Here is an 18,819-nt window from a genome sequence, read left to right on the forward strand (position 1 = left end):
TGGGCCTTTGTCCAGATGGTGAAAAGCTCCACATGGCAGAGCCATGGACCACTGCCCCACTGAGTGGTTGGAGGGGGCTGGGATATGTTCTCTCCTACCCTCAGTCTCATCGGAGGCAGTCCTAGTTGTTTGGGTGAATCCCCCAAAGTTTTCTGTAGAAAGAGTACAGTTTTCAAAAATGCAATGGTTTTCTAATGAAACCCTCATCAGGTTTTCAAAAAGCTGTGTAAACATCCTGACAGTTCAGGATGTTTGCACAGCCACTTGGGATTCCATACAGCTTTCTGTAAAACTTATTCTATATGTTTTTTGAGATGGGGTCTCCCCATGTTGCCTGGGCTGGACTTGAACTCCTGGGCTGAAGTGATCCTCCCTCACCAGTCTCCTGAGTAACTGGGACTACTGGCACCTGCCCCCCCCCCCTTGGCTATAAAACTTAGTTTTAAACATGTAGTCTTTCCTCCACCCCTTTTCTTTCCCAAAGTACTGGGGGTTAACCCAGGGACACTCAACCACAGAGCTACATCACTCTCCCTTTTTATTTTGAGATGGGATCTCACTAATTTGTGGAGGCTGGTCTTGAACTTGCAATCCTCCTATCTCAGCCTCCTCCCTCTGGACTCCTTTTCTGGCTTTTCCTCTAATTTTCAGAAAATTTATAGACACACAATTATGCCATCAAGCCCTCCCATCATACGTGTGCAGTTCAATGAGCTTGAACAAATTTGTCCAGTTGTGTAAACATCACCACAAACCAGCTTTGTGACACTTTTATCATCCTAAGTCCTGGCTGGCCCATCTACTGTCAATGCCTTTTTCTTTCCCAGTCCCCAGAGACTTTTCTAGAAATTGCATGTAAATGGAATCATAGATGATGTGGTCCTTTGTGCCTAGCTTCTTTCACTTAGGGTAACATGTTTGCATGGGTTATACTTATGTTTCCTCCATTTTAAATACTTTTTTGACCTATCTTTTCTCTTACACAGACAGATACAATTTCTTCACTGACCCCCTCTTAACTTAGTCTTTGTGCCCCTAGATGCAATTAGGAGAGAAGCATGGAGTCCACACACCCAGCAGTTTCCAAGGGTGCACTAGCCTGTCCCAGCTAGTCCCAGGAGACCTGGGATGTGTCATCCCCCATGGTGACAGCCAGCAAGCAGAAGTGAAAGTCAGGTGGGGTGAGAGATGTGCTTCCCCTCTCCCTCTCCTTCACCTTCTCCCTAGAGAACTTCAGTCTTTATCCATGGAGGAAAATAAGCATGAAACAGGACGGGAGAATAAAGTCAGTTTACTGAATGCACAGCTCTGTCCCACTTGGGGAGGAGCGAGGCATGAACAGGCGCCTCGGCAGTGGGATCCCAGTCTGCTGGGCCTGCCAGGGCCATTGGGTCCCCTTGGGCTTCTGGGCTGAGGGGCAGTAGCAGGACAGCCTGCCAGGGGCTCAACAGCCCCAGGGTGCCTGACCTGTGCTGTCTGGGACTCGTCTGGTTCCTGCTGCTGCCTGGGATGTTCGAGCCAGACCCCAGGGAGAGAGTGGCACAAGGTACAAATGGTAACTTGGAACACATTGGTTTCAATTTCAGTAAGGAGGAGGAGGAGGAAGGGAGACATGGGGGGCACAGAAGGGGCTGTTGAGTGGAGAGGTCTCTGCTGAGCTCCACGGCCAGCTTCCTTGCTAGATGACCCGGCTTGGATAAATGCTTTCATTTCCATCTCCCAACTCGGAATCTACAAAACAAGAAGATCTCTCAGGCCATAGGCCACAGCAGACTGTGGGATCTGCCCTGAAAGGGCATGGCATTGCTGCCCTTCATTCTTCCACTCTGGCCCAATGGCCAGTCACACACATGGCCACCATGCCTGGAACAGTCTGGGGACAGACATCTGTAGTCTGGGGCTGGGGAATCCCCAGTCTGACCTTTAGCGCTTCCAGATGGACCAAGGGCAAGCTGCACTGTAAGCCACTCAATGAATGCAACTCAGTCATCCCTGCATCCCGGCACTGCTTGGTACACTAACGTTTGCAGGCCAAATAGCTGGAAGAGACTTTGCCTCCTCTGAGAATAATGTCCCCACATCAATCTCTATTGCCTAGCAGTGGAGGTGACAGGGAGGTGGAGAGATTGAGTTGGGCTTCTAAGATGTCTTTTTGGGTTAATGGCGAGGCAGAAGAACACATGACAGGAGGGTGGAAGGCACCGAGGCATTGGGGTGGCAGTAGAGTCCCAGTGGAGCAGGAAGAGTGAGGGGCTCTCCTTATTATTGGAGAAATCTTGTTCTCAGTGTATTTCTTTTCACCTTGAAAAACACTATTGAGAAAGGATTCTGACTGATGAAGAAGGAAAGGGAGCTGGGAGCAAATGACATCCCCCATCCTTACCAGGACCCTCTCAGTGCTACATTTCACCTAATGGAAGCCCCCACTCCACAAGGTGCCCAGTTCCTCACCCATTCTGTGCTTCTTGGCTTGTGTTTGGGGGAGAGCAAGAGGGCGGGTGCTCTGGCCCAGCCTTTGGCCTCATGCCTGTCCCAGTCCTGTCCTCACCTGTCTGGATATCAACAGGTAGTCTTTGTTCCCCTCCAGGGCCTTGGTCTTGGCTATGGTGACAGTCATTTTTGCCAGCTAGAAAGTGTTGTTTGTTAGGGGGATGGGTCACAGAGTTGTGTGACAAGTTGGCATGCATATCCAGGGACTCTCTCTTACCTTGGAGCCATTTGGGGCTTTGGTTCCCAAGTTCAGCAAAGGGTGCCCAGTAGGCACCACAGAGCCACCAGGAAGCTGGCACTTGTTGTGCCACCTGGTGTACCCTGATGTTTTGCCTTTCCCTCCCTGTTTACCTGAACTGAGCTGGGGTGGCAGGTCACAGCTGTGACTCAGCGCTGGCAGCCCATATTAACAAAGTGCCCGTGACCAGGTGAGTCATGCCAGCTTTGGGTGGGGGGGGGGCAGGGAAAAAAAAAAGGTGGCCCAGAAGGACGGCTGGAGGCCTCTGGCTCTGTCTCAGGCTGTCTGGGTTTTTGTCTTGATAATGGCTCTGGTGTGAAGCCAGGCAAAGGCAGCCACTGGCCAGCTTGCCAGGGTCCCTCTCAGCGCAGGGCTTTTTTCTCTGCCTGCACTGTGCCCGGAGACACTGCAGCACTGGGACAGGTGGGGAAGACCAGAATCTGTTTCCAGGGGATAACTGGCTGCCCCCACATTGGGGATAGGACCGGCGGGAAGTGGTGGTGGGGATCCTAAAGCTGCTTCTAGTTCACAGAAAAAGATGGCAAGAGTTGTGGCTGATCAGTGGGACCATCTGCCTCAGAGCAGCAGGGAGGATAGAAGGGGGCCCTCCGTCCGCTCCGTGGAGACGGCCTTTCCAGCAGCGCCTACTAAGGATGCTCTTCTGCCCTCCAGAAACGGTAGCCTCCGTGAGGCCTGGACCCCGAGGCCAGGGTGCCACTTCCCGGTCCCCAAGCCCGGCCAGGATGGCTGGAAGAGCAGACTGGGCGGCTCGGCGGCTGCCAGGGCGGCAGGTTGCCGCAGCCCGCGCGGGGCACTAGAGGGCGCCCCTGCCCACCCGAACCCTCCCGGGCGCGCCCCGCGCCGCAGGTTCCCGGAGCCGGGAAGAGCAGCGGGCGCCTCCGGGGCGGGGCTGGGGAGGGGGCGCAGCTGGGCGCGGCGCCGGGGCCTGCGGTCCTCCCCGCCCGCTGCGCTGGGGCTCGGTGGCTCTCGCCTGGGCCAAGCTGAGCACCCGCGGGGCGACCAGCCGAGGCGCAGAGGCGTTTCCCCCCCCCCCCCCAGGTGGTGCGTGCTGCGGCGACACAAAGGTCCTTGAAAGACCTCACCGCTCCCTTCCTGGCTGTCCGCCCAGGCGACCAGGCCGGGTCTGCGGGCGGCCCCCCGGAGCGTCCCCCGGCTCGCTAGCAGGAGGGGGCGCTGGGCCCCGGGCCGGCTCGCGGGACTCCGCGGACGCGCGGGGACTCTGGCTCGGTGGGCTCCTTTTGTGAATGGAAGGAAGGGCCCTCCCCGGCCTCGGGAGACGGTCAGCTCGGCTCCCGGGGACTGCGTGCCCCGAATGACAAATTGGCTCTCTCGGGTCGCAAGCTGGGTCCCACCCTGGGGAGAGCTGAGCCGCCTGGGCGGGTCTTGTGAGGTTATCTAAACCATCCCCGTGGCCAGCTGCATCAGAGTCACCGGGGTCTGTGCCTGAAAGAGACATTGCAGGGCCCCGCCCCATCGCCGGAGGGCCCGGGGGATCTGTGTTTTGGGTAAGTGCCCCGGTGATTCTGATGGCAAAGCCAGCACAGGAGCCACTGTTCTAAACCTTTCCAGGCAGGTAGTTTTAAGATTTCACACCCAAGAGAACCTCCTGGGGATCCAATAGTCACACCCACCTCAATTCACTGAAGTGTTTATTCTCCCTCCTGATAGAGAACTTCTTCCTGAGTCTGACTTTGAGCCCCCCCTGTTTTAATTAAGCACATTTTCTCCAGTCCAGAATGAAATAAGGAACAGTGAGGAGACTTTTCTGGACATGCTTGGAGATCTCTGCCTTTCAGGGACCTTTCTCAGACCTGTTTGCTTTGTTCTGAATCCAGCAGACCCACTGAATTGGACCGAATGGTGAGAGAATCCAATCAAGCCCTTGCTTGTTTTGAATGCAGTTCCTTTTGGTAATGGCCAAACAGTCCCCACTTCAGGGTTTGGGAAGGAAAATTCCAGACAGGATCCTGACAGACCCCCCCACCCCCACCCCAGCTCACCAAGTGCTGGATGCTGGAGAATCCCAGCAAGGAAAAGGAAAAAAAAAAAAAAAAAAAAAAAAAAACCCTTATCTTCCGCCTGCTGATACCCTCTGCCCCTTTGTTGACCCTTCTCCTTGCTTTCAGGATGAATTAAAATTCTTATCTGCTCTGCATCCAGCATACTTGGACTCGCCTTCCTGTTAGCTGCAGTGACTTTCCCAAGCTTTACAGTGTTATTTTTGCCTCTGGGTGGTGGTCATGACTTCCTTCCATAGGATTAAGTTCCACACAGTAACAGAAAAGGAGTAATTTAGCAAACACCCTCAAAATGGCAGGACTGACCCCCAAACCTACTTTCATTTTCTTCCGGTCTGGGTTGTGGGTAATTTCTTGACAACTACGAGAAAGAAGACAATGAGAAATGAATTGTTTTTCTAATGCAATTGTGAACAGATGTACAGTTCCCTAGTCTCGAGAATGTTCTAGAAACCCCTTACATCACCTTAAAGGGGCATGGAACGGGCAGAGGTACTGAGGGCAGTGTCCATACTCAGCATAGCGAGTCCCAAGGACAGCTACAGCAATAACCTGAGTCACCTTTGCTGTTTCAGGGCTTCTAAATTTGGCAGTGTGGCCAGACTTGCTTCCTTTCAGCGATTGATCTGAATAGCAGAATCCCTCCCTGATGGGCAGAATAGGCTGTGGGGGGTGAAGGCTGTGCTCACTGGCCACTTGCCTCACCACTGGCTTTTAAACAATCGGTTGTATTCTCTGCTCACAGGAAGCAGCAGACCCATCAAGGCCCTGGGCTCTCTCTTTGTTCTGACTTTATGGCATTTTATGCCACAATAAGAAACACTGTTTACTCCGTGGGAGCCCATTGTGCCAGCCTGCAGGGATGTGGGCTCCAAGGCAGAAGGGGCTGGTGCTCTTCCCCTGGAAGAAGAGGGGCTTTGTGACAGGCTGGGGACAAAACAAGGGGTGCTGGACACTGTTACTGGGCAACTGCGTGGCCAGTGTTGAGGCAGCCCTAGTCCCTGTGCCCATGGAGAGGGGGAGGGGCAGGAGAAGGATGGAATTTCATCCAGGGTAATGGGTCCTGGTTACCTGGTAAATTATACACCAGGATCCTGCTGACCTTGGCCTCCATCTTCTGGTTGCCGTTGCCAGGTGAATGTGTCTAGCTAACCAACCCTCACGCTCCACCACAAAAGTTCATCTTGGTGAGCAGGAAGATTTCCTGACTGTGGGCCAAACCTGGGCTTCTCATATTCTGGGTAGATTTGGTCCCTTAGGGTTAAGAGTTTCTGGTTTTGTAGAAACCGTGGGAATGGGGAAGGGCCGTGAATGGACCAGTGGGATCTGAGGGTTATTTCCACACCCTACCTGCCTCCCAGGCACCGTGCTCCCCTCCCCTGCCACCTAGCCTGGCTTTGTCACCATTAACAGATGACTGAAGGGATGTGCTTTCTTCAGAAGACCCTGGAATAATCAGATGGAGATGAGACCCAGGCAAGGAGGAAGCCCCAACAGGGGTCTCTAAGGGAGCAGGCCCTGAATCCTGGGAGGCTCCATGTGGGTGTGGAAGGGAAAGAGGCTGCTAGGCACTTGTGTACCCTGGCAGTGCTCCCTCCAGGACATCTGAAGTGAGGAAAGGACAGCCTCCCACTGGGCATGTGCAGAGAATAACATCAGTGCCTTCAGCCTCTCCTCTCCCTACACCCACCCAAGCCCTTCTCCCATACCCGCCATGTGGCCCTCCAATACCCTGTGCCATTGCAGCAGCTGCCCAGGTGGTCTCTTCCCCCACCATCCTGCCCACCCTCCATGTGGCTCCTGCAGTTATCAAACATCCCTGACCCCTGGCCTGTCAATCCCAGGCTGGGAACTGTTCGGTAGCCGCCAGAGCCATACCCAGACTCTTCCTGACAGGCTCTCTGCCCACACCTTGGGCCACTTTCTGCCTGCTCTGGCCACACAACTCCTTGACTTTTCTTTGCCTTTGCATATTCCTCGGCACAGAGTACCCTCTCCTTCCTCACCCATTGTCCATCTGCCATCCGTGCAAAGATTTAGTCTAAATATTGATCAGTTGACTCGAGCAGTAACAGAAGCAGTATTGCCACCAGGCTCCCAGAGCAGGGAAGACTGCTGGCAGAGGGTGTGACCTGAAGGATTAGAAGTAAGGCCTCCCAAACACTGGCTAGTGTCCCTGAAGAGCCTGGCTGGAGACTCTGTCTCAGAGAAAAGGTGGAAGGAGGTGGGTGGAGATGACAGCCCTTCACTGCATATCACTCTGCTCTGCACTGAGTTCCTCCTCCTCCAGCTCAGTCTTCTATCATGAGCCAGGCACAGTTTGAGGTGTGTTTCTCTGTCTTTAGATGCTGAGTGCCGTATAGGCAAGGAGGGTCTTATCTCTGTATTCTCAGCATCTAATTTAGAACCAGGCATAGAGTAAGTATGCAGAATTAATGAATATACCTTGATTTTGGAGTGTTCCTTTACCTAGAGTACTATTCTCTCTAGGAATTTGTATTATCACTTTCTCTAAACATATAATTCTGGACTCGCTCCCTGGAAGAAGTAGGTTCTGATTCATTGTGCAGTAAAAAGTTATTGAGCGCTGGGCACAGTGGTGCATGCCTATAATCCCAATGGCTCAGGAGGCTGAGGCAGGAGGATCATGAGTTCAAAGCCAGCCTCAGCAACTTAGCAAGCCACTAAGCAACTCAGAGAGACCCTGTCTCTAAAAAAAAAAAAAAAAAAAAAAAAAAAAAAAAAAAGTTCAGGGAATGTGGCACTCAGTGGTTGACTGCCTCTGGGTTCAATTTTTTTTTTTTTTTTTTTTAGAACCTATCATGTACCAAGCATTTTCTAAGCACTTCTGTGGGATATAGAAGACATAAGAGACTGTGCCCAAGTGGTCAGTGAGACCCCAACCGAAACACACCACTTCTTTCTTTGGCACATTTGTAATCACCCAATGTTCCTGGAATCCATAGTGTTGTGGACATGGTCAGCAGTCAACTGTGACAAAGCCTGTACTCAGCAAGAGAGACAGGTGTAGAAGTCCTGGCTTTGTCTTCAAATATCTCACGTCCTCAGTGAGAAGAGAGATGATTAACAGAATTGTTGGAGGCCCAGGAAGCCCCAGCCAGAGAGATGCTGTCTTGTCAACTTTACAGCCTCTAGGAATTCGATGGGCCCCTGGTTCTCTTGCTCGGTCACTCCTTTTCAGTTATTTTATGTCTTTATAAACATGTGAGTCTTGTCTCCCAGCTTGCTCATAAACTCCTCAAAGAAAGGAACGTTGTGGCATCATGGCTGCCAGCCTTATTCTCTGAGCCCACATTCTCCCCTGGTGCAGGGCAGGGCATGTCAGAGCAGGGAAAGAGCCATCGCCAGCATTAACCCTCAGGTCACCAGGACTCTTAATGAGATGGTCAAGGAGTCCAATTCTCTGGTTCTGGCAGGTAAAAGAACAGGCAGGAGGGTTTCTCTCCTGGGTTTGTACCTCTCTTTTCCTAAATGTTACCCTTGGATTCTGAGTATCTTCTACAGGAAAATACCAAGGCCAAAATTCAAAAGAGTGTGAATATGACAAAATCCATTGGTTTCTTGCTTCCTTGTGGCTGCCTCTTAATGGGTGGTTCACACCAGTTCTTGCTGGATGATTGAAGGGGGGTCTGTCTCAGGGTTTCTCAGGTTAACCGTGAGCGGGTGGTGAGAGGCGAGTGCTGCCTGGCTCTTTCTGCTTCTTTCCACCCTGGTCCCTCCTTGCTCCTGGGGTAACGGAGGGCCTTCCACAGAATGGCTTTCGTCGAAGGTTCCTTAGCATCAGTGCTCTCGGGCCTTGGGGTTCATCTGTTGGGTGGTACCGTTTGACTTCGTGTTTTGCCTTGCAGTTGGGTGGCTGATGTCCCCCACCTTGGCTCACTGATGCAGGGACCGTCCATGACCTACGACAACCCTGGCTGCCTCGAAGCTCAGTGTGCAATAAAAAGTTCATTAAAAAGATGTGGAATCACGAAAATGAGGTTACAGAAATGTTAACAAAGGATCGTTTCCTGCTTCCTGTACTTTCCTTTTCTAAAAAAATGTATTTCTCTGAGGAATTTATGTTACCGTTAAAACCATGGAAGGGTTAAGGAAGGACAGGCCTGGGTCAAAAAGAGGGTGAGATTCCTGAGAAGATATGTTGGCAGAGACCCAGCCCGTTTGCTTACTTGAGAGCTCAGTGTTTAAAGCAGGGACGAATCTAGAATGTGTATGGCGGATGGCTTGAATCTGGTACTTTTAATAGGGGTGGCTCCCAACAGATCACAGTAGCCCACACCTGTGGTGTGTAAGCCACACCTGGGATCACAGGGCTGGGGTCTCTAGGCATAACTGGTGTGGCAGATGCCTCCTGTCCACTTGAGAAAGAAGGGTGAGGAGGAGGAGAGAGGAAGAAAAAAAATAAAGAAAGAAGGAAAAGAAATTAAGGAGGAAGAGAGGCACATGGGACAGATGGCAGATCACTAAGTCGGCCTCATGGCACTGGCCGTGCCTTGTCCACTGCCACTCTGGCCTACCTTCTTATCATGACCTTCTGACGTGAGCAGAGGTCAGGATCTGAGCCTCAAGGGTTGTCCTGGGAATCCAAAACACTAAGAACACAGCTGCCCCCTGGCATGACCTAAGGAAAGGATGGTGCCCCTGGCCTGGCTCCTGCCTGGCCTGGCCACAGCCAGCCATTTGATGAAGAGGGCAGGCTTCTGGGACCCAAGGTGCTGACCTGACAATGACTAAGTGTTCTAGGACACTTCAGAGGTCAGCCCGTGGTCAACTTTGCAAAGGTCAAGCCACAGAGTTAGTAGTAGAGCAGGCCTCTCCCTCCATATCACCTGGCCACCTAGAGGACCCTGGGCTTCTTGTTAAAGGAAGGGTGGCCACAGATGACCACGCCTGGTAAATACATGGCCATGCCTCTGACAGTCTTTATTTCTTGGTATCCTTTCTCCTTCAGCAGGTGCCTGCAGGTGCGCACACACACACACACACACACACACACACACACGTACACATGTGTGTGTGCTGGTATAATGTACCCAGGGATCCCAAGCAAATCAGGAAGAGAGGTCCTCTTACAGTCTGATGGCTAACAGATCTCCTGTGGGGAAGGGCCCTCTTTTTCACAGGTCCTCTGTGCTCGGGCAGTGGGCACGCTCACACAGTGCACACCCAACCCCCACATCCTTGCGGTCCTCTATTTTGGGGGACACACTTCCTTATGTGATCACTGATGACCACTTAATCACTATCTCATATCACTTTTCATACAGAGGGTCACTGTAGATACACTTAGCAGCTGCTCATCTCGGTCCTGACCAGAGTCCCATATCTTACCAAGTGACCGTGAGGACCTCAACAGACGCACATCCAATAAACACACCCCAGGGTTTTTTTTTAGGCCGCAGGAGACAGTGCAGGTTTGGGACCAGACTTACCCTCTCCCTTGAGACCCGGCTGTAGTTGAGTCTCATGAGTTCTGCAAACCGCTGCTCATACAGGTGAAGCAGCAGCACCAGGTATAAGCCTGAATTCATCAGCTCATTTTGTGCCTAAATATAGAGAAGGAAGCTCGTCAGATCTGTCTACAAGTCTACAAGACGGGGGAGGGGGGAGGAGCAAGACGAAGAGCTGACAAGAAGTGTGACTAGAGCCCAAGTTCCAAAGCAAGGACCACCCTTGGGGAGCAGGGGACAGAGCCGGAGGCAGCCGGAGTGGAGTTCTGTACTACTTCGTGGACGAGGCACTGAGAAAGCTCCATTTGGCAGGCTCCATCCGGCCCCGTAGATACGAGCCGAGCAGTTATGAGTGCAGAGCTTTGTGTCTGGAGTTGTGGGGAGCACAGGGCAGGAGGTCTCAGAGCTCCCTACTGGGAGCTGGTCACCTGATGCGGAGGAGAGAGCCTCAGTCACAAACAGCTCTGATAGCAGCCACCCAGTGCCTGGTGTCACAATGGAGATGAAAGGAGGAAGAGAGACTGGTGACTGTGAGCTGGGGGAGGGCTTCTTGGAGAAGGTGGCCTTTGACAGTCCTTAAAGGACAAGTGCCGAGGGGGGCTGTTAGGCCTTCTGGACAGAGACCCTGAAGGCCAGCAGAGACCATGGAGAGAGAGGAGCGTGTGGTGAGCGGAATTCCCTCCTGTGTAGTGTGGCTGGAGCACATGGGGCGGGCGTTTGCTTTGAAATTAAAAAAAAAAAAAATTTGGCACGGGGCTGGGGAGATGGTGAGGTGTGGACCACACTGGGCAGACGTGAGCAGTGTGGACGTGATGCTGCGTGTGGGGGAACTGCTGGTGTCTTTGAGCACAGGAGTAAACAGGACGAGATGTGTCTTAGAAGTGCCAACTTCACTGCGGGACAATCTGGGACACAGATGCCTCTGGGAAGCCTGGTTTTCCTAGATCCTCTTTTGCCCAGAGAAAGAGCCCCACACCTCAGCTCTGTTCATCTCTCCCTTTACAGTCAGGTTGTCTATTTTTTTGCCATGCTAGGGATTGAACTCAGGGCCTTGCACTTGCTACCAGGTGGCATCCCTGGTTACGGTCCCCTTCCACCAGCTGCTCACTTAATCCCCAGGTGTGTCCAGGCAGGATCTAAGGTGACATTGGGGACCTCACCTCAGGGCCTTTGCTTGAGCTTTCTTTCGTCTGTTGCTTTCATGTGTCTATTTTGAATGCCACTCTCCTGCCTGGCCATGTCTAGAGCTTCCTTACACAGCTGTTGCAAATGTCACCTCCTGTGGAAGCTTTCCTGATGAACTTCATTTGTTCCTTTACTCCCTGACTCCTAAACATGTGTCTTTATTCTGTATACCACATCTTGCACTTGTTATTTATTTATTCACTTATTTTGGTCCTGGGATAGAACCCAAGGCCCTGTGCCTATTACACAGTGCTTTACCACTGAGCCATGCCCCTTGCCCATTTCTGCTTTTTCCCTGGAGCTTGAAGCAGGTGCTGCCTAGCAAGGTTGAGCCAGTAAGCCACAGCGCCCCTGTCCTTGGACCTTCCCCTTGGATAAGTCAGTGGGTTAGTAAGGGAGGATTCCTACTTTGGGAAGAAATGAGGGGAAGGCCCTTTAATCCCTCATCATCCTTATGCCAAGTCCCATGAGTCGGGGGTCTCTGGATGGGCCAGACTGAGTTCAGGAAGCTGCCCAGTCCTGGAGGGCTCCCCACAGGGAGCCCAGCCCTTCACATCACCCTTCAAGAAGGTCAGAACTGTGACTCTGGGTGCGCACGGTAGGGTAGCACGTTGCGGACTTGACACATGACTACTGCAGGGTGCCTCCTTCCTGTCACAGCCAGGCCCATCTTCCTGTTCCTATTAGATCAAGGGCAGCTCAGGAAGTTGGGGCAGAACACACCTCTTCCAGGACCAAATAGCAGCCAGGCCAGGAAAGGTGCGGAAGTTGAGCAAGGATCCATGTGCTCTTCCTTCTGAATCAGGCCAGCTCCGGATCTTGGTGCCAATTGGCCTCAAGGTCACCGCCCAAGGCTTCTCCAGCATCCTATGGGCCCGTCTTAAAAGGCTCAAGCCAGCCTGTCCTTAGCAGTTAGACTTCTATTTTTAGCCTTGTTTTCTGGGCTCTGTTGACCTTGGCCTTGAGTAGGCAGACAGCAAATTGCTTGTTTTCACTTTTCTGTTTCCCATGCCTCCTCCCACCTTCCCTAACAGCAGGTGCCTGCCGCCTCCTTTCAGGACCCTCTCCAAAGCCACCTCCTCTGGGAAGCCTTCCTGCCAGGCCTTTTAGCTCCTTCACCTTGACTGAGCCTTGTCCCCTGCTGGCTCTCGTGGCCCAGGCCTCCTGTGAGGGAATGAGGGCTTTCTGTCCAGGCCCGTCTTTGCCAGGGAGCCCTCTGCGTAGAGACACGCTGATGCATAATGGCAAATCAATCAGCTAGAAAATGGCTTGGAACTATCAGGTTTGTCAAAGCATTCAGGGAAATCATTTACTTTTTATGACTCAATAAGGCCTGCAGGCATGCAGATGGGAAAATATCCACTAATGTTTTCTGCAGATAATTTGAAAAGTCACTTCTAGCAGATTGTGTCTCTTCTCTATTCTGTGGGAGGGAACCTGTCACGTGGTGCCATAAATCTCACGGCTCCCTCTTTACGTGAGCCCTTTGCAGAGCTTGCGATGCTGACACGGCTCGGCCGGCCAATTGGAGCTGGCTTGGTAGGCAACCCAGAGGCATCCTTTCCACTCCCAAGCCACAAGTGGGAGGGACCTGTTGACTGAGAGCTCGGTGGCATTCAATCAGCAAATGAAATAGGTTTTGGAACGTTATTTATTGGAACCACTCCTGATCCACTCTCCACTTGACCCAATCACAACGCGCTCTGGTTCCCACGTGGCCTTCCCTTTGTCACTAGCCTGAAGCGACTGGGAGTGGCAGGAGGGGGTGGGGACATGGGGAAAGGAGAAGGCAGTTGAAACCGTGGACGCAAGCTCTGGACAGCAAGGCCCACGAAGCAGCTGATTTTCTTTCTTTTCTTCTGTTCCCACCCTTGATTTTCTTTACCCTCCGTTTGGCCAACAGGCTTGCTACGCAGGGGAACTTTCAATGCCCAGGCAGTGCCCTCGAAGAGCCTGACAGCCTGGCTGGACATTTGGTCAAAACTCCAAATACGTTCCGGAAATGCTCCCAGGTCTAAGGGTGATTAGGTGCCTGCATGTGTCCGAGGACATCTGTCTTTGACTGAGATGGAGCAAGGCCAGGCCTGTGCTTCAAAACAACCGCAGCCGGCCGCCCTGGAGACCCTCCTGTGCCACAGAACAGAGGCAGCCGGGAGCTCATCTCCAGGGCCCAGCGGGCACAGCCCGACAGTGCTGCCGGGCAGGTGGGCAGCCTGACGTCACCAAACACTGTGATGCAGGGCAAAGAGTTTTAACTGTGTGAGGCCAGAGTGACTCCACTTATAAGGGGGGACAGTAACCTCTGTTTGCCCGTTTCCCCTAGGCATTATGTAAACTGAGCTGACACAGGTGGACGTGGCATTTTACAAAACAAAAACATCCCCCAGGAGGCAAGGATTCAACATAGGCACATGGAAAGGCGCATGTCTGGGATTGAGGTGTGTGAGGGTGGGGCCCATATCTTATTGCCACCTGTACTCACAGTGCCCGGTGCGTCGAGAGCGTGTGCTCAATAAATTCATATATGGATGGAACGATGGGAGCAAAACCTAGATTTTGCAGGTCCCTTGTTCTGACCCTCCCCTATTGAGTTTATTGCTACTGTGGGGACTTCCTCATTAGGAAGAAGTGACTGGGTTGGCCTTGGACTGCCCGGTATCTGCAGCCCCATGTTTGACATATAGCAGGTGTTCAATAAATGCCATTTATTTATTTATTGTAGTATTGGGAGTTGAACCCAGAGGTACTTAGTGGTAAAGTGTCACACCCCCAGCCCTTTCTATTTTTTATTTTGAGATCCCTATCTCACTTAAGTTGCCCAGGCTGGCCCCAGACTTGCAATCCTCCTGCCATGGCTTCTCAAATATCTGGGATTACAGTGAGCACCATTATGTGGGGCTTCAATAAGTGTTTTAAAAGTTGGCTAAAGTCTCATGTTATGTGTATTTTGGCACAATTTAAAAAATTGATACTTGGCCCCATGCCACGTCAATCAAATCAGAATCTTGGGTTGAGCCTGGGCAGTGGCATTTTAATAAGCAAAAAAAAAAAAAAAAAAAAAAAAAAAAAAGACCTGCAGCTAACAGTTAGAAGCTGTTATCTGGGGAGGTGAACTATGGGAGATTTTTGCATGATTATTATAATTAAAAGCAAAAGAAAACAATTAAATGGGAAATGCATAAGATAAAAGAAGCTCGTGGGCTACTTAGTTGAGGTCAAGGGAGAGCCAGGCTGGGCTGAAGCCATGGACCTGTTCTGATTTTGGTTTTGTCCCTATCTTTCTTTGTAGAGCTAGGTTTGGCACCAGTTACCCAACTTCTCCGGAAGGGAACCTCTTTTCCAAGGAGTGACCAGCACCGAGGGTGGCTGAGAGGCCTGCAGGAGCCATGGCCTGGATGGGAAAAGGAACCAGGCCCTCAGAGGCACAGGAACATGGGGACACAGATCAATCCACCGCCAGCCTGGGGGCCACCCGCGCTGGGCTGGTCCCGTCAGAGGGCCTGCCATTTCTGAGCTCATTTCTGAGGCACAGGCTGAGGTCCGTGGCTCCGTGGGTAGCTGTGTGTTAGACCACAGTCTTGGTCCGGGAGGAGGGTTCTGGACTCTTCTGAGTTGCACTTCGCTGGTGTCTTGAGTTTAGCTCCGACCTGTAGCAAACAGACGCTGTTACCTTCACAACAGGCCACGGGAAGGAACAGGCCCAACTGCTGTGAAAGTGTGAGCCCTGCCGTCCTCCCGCAGGGTGGGTCTGCAGCACCTTCCCACTGGGATCATAATGGAGGGCGTTTCCAGAAGGCTTTGATGACCTGTCCAGTTCTCACCCAAACTGATTTTAAAACCTTTTCTGCTTCCACGTGGAGTAATGACCGTGCTGGATGTTTTCCACTCTCCCCTCCAGAGAGCCACTTTCCAGCCGGCACTGTGGCCTGCAGGCTGACCCCGTGGACTGAGTGGCTGGGCTCCCTCGCCCTCTGGTTTCCCGTTGGGTTTGGCCAGTGGGTTTGGCTGGCAGGAGACCAGGGGGCGGAGGAGCGAGGGCCCGGGGTGTTTGCTCCTCCTGTTCATTCACTGTGGGCAGTGGTCTGGCCGCCACTGCTCTCCTCTACTGGACAGCCATCCTGGCCCTGGTAAGCACCCCTCCTCACTTCAGGCCCAGTGGCCTCACTGCTGGTCCTTGTCCCCATTTTTGCCCTTTGTTCAGCTCTCATCACTCAACGCCCTTGAGTGTGCCTTCGTCCCCTCCCTGCCCAGACCCTGCAAAGACAGTTGCTTTCAGTTCTTTCTAGAATGTGCTTGTAGCCCGTTATCTCCACTCGGGGGGAAACAGCGAGTTGGAGGGCCTGGGCGCGACCCCTGTGTGGGCCAGTCAGCTTGGATGGTTCCATGATGGATTCTACTTTGGTCCTTTGTGCCAAAGAAGTTGGGTGTCTCTGTGGCTTTGAGTGGTGGTTCCCATTCCCTTGGAGCCTTCTCTGTGCGGGCACTGCGTCATTCTGTTAGGGGTTCAAGTCTTTTCTTACATCCATCTCTGCAAGGTAGGAATTATCTCCCATTCTCCACAGATGGGCGGGAGAGCTGAGGCCCAGGGAACGGACATAGCTTCCCCAAGTTCACCCGGCATCTTTAGGGAAGGGAATAGGATTCAGGTTCCGATCTTAGTCAGAGCTGGCGAGTTTTTCAGAGGGGCAGGCTTCCTCAGGCTCCACGGGAGTGCAAACGTTTTAAGACAACTGGAGAATTTTGCTATTATTGGATCAATCCTACAAAGATCACTGGTAAGCCAAGGTGGCATGGTAGCAGCAGTTTGGCAGGAAGAACAACATGAAATGCTTGGGACCCAAAGAGGTCTTTACTAGACAAGGCATTTCCGGGCTGCACGGGGTCTGTGATGTCTAGAGAGCATCCTGATAGTGACCTGGGGGACCAGCCCTACCTGGGCATATCCTCCTTCTCAGGTAGTTCGTGGGGCTTACTTTCTGGAATGATCTACTTTTCGAGAAGAGCCTGTCTACACTCTGGCTGGCGCTCAGCACGCCTGGTTCCTTTCAGTGTTCTGACTCAACATTCCAGAGTGTGAGTGACTTTGCTTCTCATGTCAGACCTTCGTGTTTGGGGTTAGGAGTGATGGGAGAGTCTCAGGCCTCAGACCCAGTCTTTGCAACGCTGATGTAGCATGACTTATTAAGAGATTCCAATATCCTTTATTCTTATCAGAATTGTGTTCCTTTGTCTAGCACCTTAGGGTTTAAAAAAAGAAACTGTAGAATTGCCCAGACTCTTGCACACTATTTTGATTCAGCTGTCAAAATGTTTGCAGAGGAAGGTCTGGAAGCAGGCTAATAATCTAAAAGCTGAAGTGAGTCCCTCTGAGGGGTGACGTTCTGGTTGTTAACAATGGTTTTGTAGTTTTAGAATCATGTGCGTTACAGGCATGATTGTTAGTACTTTTTTGGAATCGTGTTATAAGGGGGGGGCAGTTTTAAGTTATAATGGTAATAATGCTGGGCTACCTTTATTAGATAAATGTTATTGATGGTTATTATGTGCAAGGCACCTTCTGGATCAGAACCATCCAGGACAATACAATGTGAGGCACCAATGTAAACCACATAGGTAATCTGAAAAATTATAGTAACCACATTAAACAAGTAAAAGGAAATCAGTGAAATTAATGTTAGCCATATATTTTATTAACTTAATATATCCAAAATATCATTTCAGTGTATAATTGCAGCTGTGAGTTCCTTAATTATTGGGATGCACTCTGAGAAATGTGTCTGTAGACAATTTTATTGCTTGTGATGGTCGCAGAGTGGTGTACACAAGCCTAGATGGCACAGTATGCACAGCTGGACTACGTGGTACATACCGTCACCATATGTTGTTCATCACTGAAAGGTCATTAGGAAGCACGTGACTGTAATCTACAGTTATCTGTGATATTTTACATCCTTTTGGGGTATTAAGTCTTTGAAAAAGTTTTTATTTCTATTTCAATTTTATTTCAAATTTTATTTTATTTTAAAATTTGTTCTCATTGGTTACTCATGATGGTGGAATGCATTTTGACATATTGTACACAAATGGAGCACAACTTCTCCTTCCTCTGCCTGAATATATATATAAATTAAATATATATATAATATATATAATTAAATATATAATATATAAATATATTATATATAATATATTATATATAATATATATATAATATATTATATATAATATATTATATATATATATATATATATATATATATATATATAGAGAGAGAGAGAGAGAGAGAGAGAGAGAGATAATGTCTACTTTAATTTTGAAGGATAGTTTTGCAGGGTATAGAATCACCACTTGTCCAGCAGGTAGACATCATCCCAGGATAAGCAACCTATGAATTCAAGGTTGGTCAACGTTTTAAATATTTTGCTCTACTTACTTGTTTTCTGGGAAGTTGGATATGATTCTTAACTTTGCTTTATACAGGGGAGGTAGTTTTTCTTCTTAACTTCTTGCAGGATTTTTTTTATTTCTGTTTGATTTTTTCCATCTTAAATATGATAAATCACAATTTATTTATCTATTCACAATTATCCTGCTTGATGTACTCTGAGACTCTTGGAGTTCTGGTTTGGTGTCTTTTTTTTTTTAAGTTATTGGTAGACCTTTATTTATTTATTCATTATTTATTCATACATGATGCTGAGAATCGAACCCAGTGCCTCACCCATGCCAGGCAAGTGCGCTACTGCTGAGCCCCAGCCCGAGCCCCAGCCCGAGCCCCAGCCCGAGCCCCTGGTTTGGTGTCCTGACATTAATGTGGGAGAAATTCTTAGTTGCTCTTGCTTCAGTGATATAGTCTATTCCTTTCTCTCTTCTTTTTTGGTATTTTCATTAAACATATGTTATCCTACTGTGGTTTGGAGGTAGATTATCCCCAAAAAGTCCATGTGGTCCCCAAGGTGATGCTACCGAGAGGAGATGGAACCTTTAAGAGGTGGGGCCTGGTGAGAGATTCTTTGGTCATCGGGGATCTTCTCTTGAAGGAGACTGTGGGACCCTTGCCTCTTTCTATTTTTTTTGTTTCTTGGTTATGAGGCGAGTAGTTTGCTCCACCGGGTGCTCCTTGCCATTACCATCCAGCACACTTACCAGAGGCCCAAACCAGTGGGTCCACCCTGTCTTGGTCTGGGACCTTCAAAACTATGAGCCAGAATAAGTATTTTTTCTTTATAAGTTAATTAGCTCAGGTATTTTGTTATAGTGTTGTCAATCAGACTAACACATATAACTTTAGTACAATCTGGCGCATACAGACATGGCTACTGCTCCCTCCCACCGCCGGGAGTGTGAAGGGATTTTTTTCTGATATTCACTGCAAGAACCTGATTAAGCTCCTGGA

The 18,819-nt window shown here is 50.4% G+C and overlaps 1 protein-coding gene across 2 annotated transcripts in view; it reads right to left on the minus strand.

The window, feature by feature from the left end:
• Positions 1-1,678: 1,678 nt before the first annotated feature.
• The window catches only part of Marchf10 (membrane associated ring-CH-type finger 10), an 80,918-nt gene continuing 63,777 nt past the window's right edge, over positions 1,679-18,819 (minus strand). For both annotated transcript variants that reach the window (XM_077801146.1, XM_026402293.2), the window contains exons 8-10: positions 10,221-10,334; positions 5,086-5,128; positions 1,679-1,731 (exon numbers count right to left, since the gene is read on the minus strand). In XM_077801146.1, coding sequence (XP_077657272.1) covers positions 1,679-1,731; positions 5,086-5,128; positions 10,221-10,334 — 210 coding nt within the window. The remainder of the gene's footprint in view (positions 1,732-5,085; positions 5,129-10,220; positions 10,335-18,819) is intronic.

Source organism: Urocitellus parryii, chromosome 7, assembly GCF_045843805.1.
Source record: "Urocitellus parryii isolate mUroPar1 chromosome 7, mUroPar1.hap1, whole genome shotgun sequence".
NCBI classification, from domain to species: domain Eukaryota; kingdom Metazoa; phylum Chordata; class Mammalia; order Rodentia; family Sciuridae; genus Urocitellus; species Urocitellus parryii.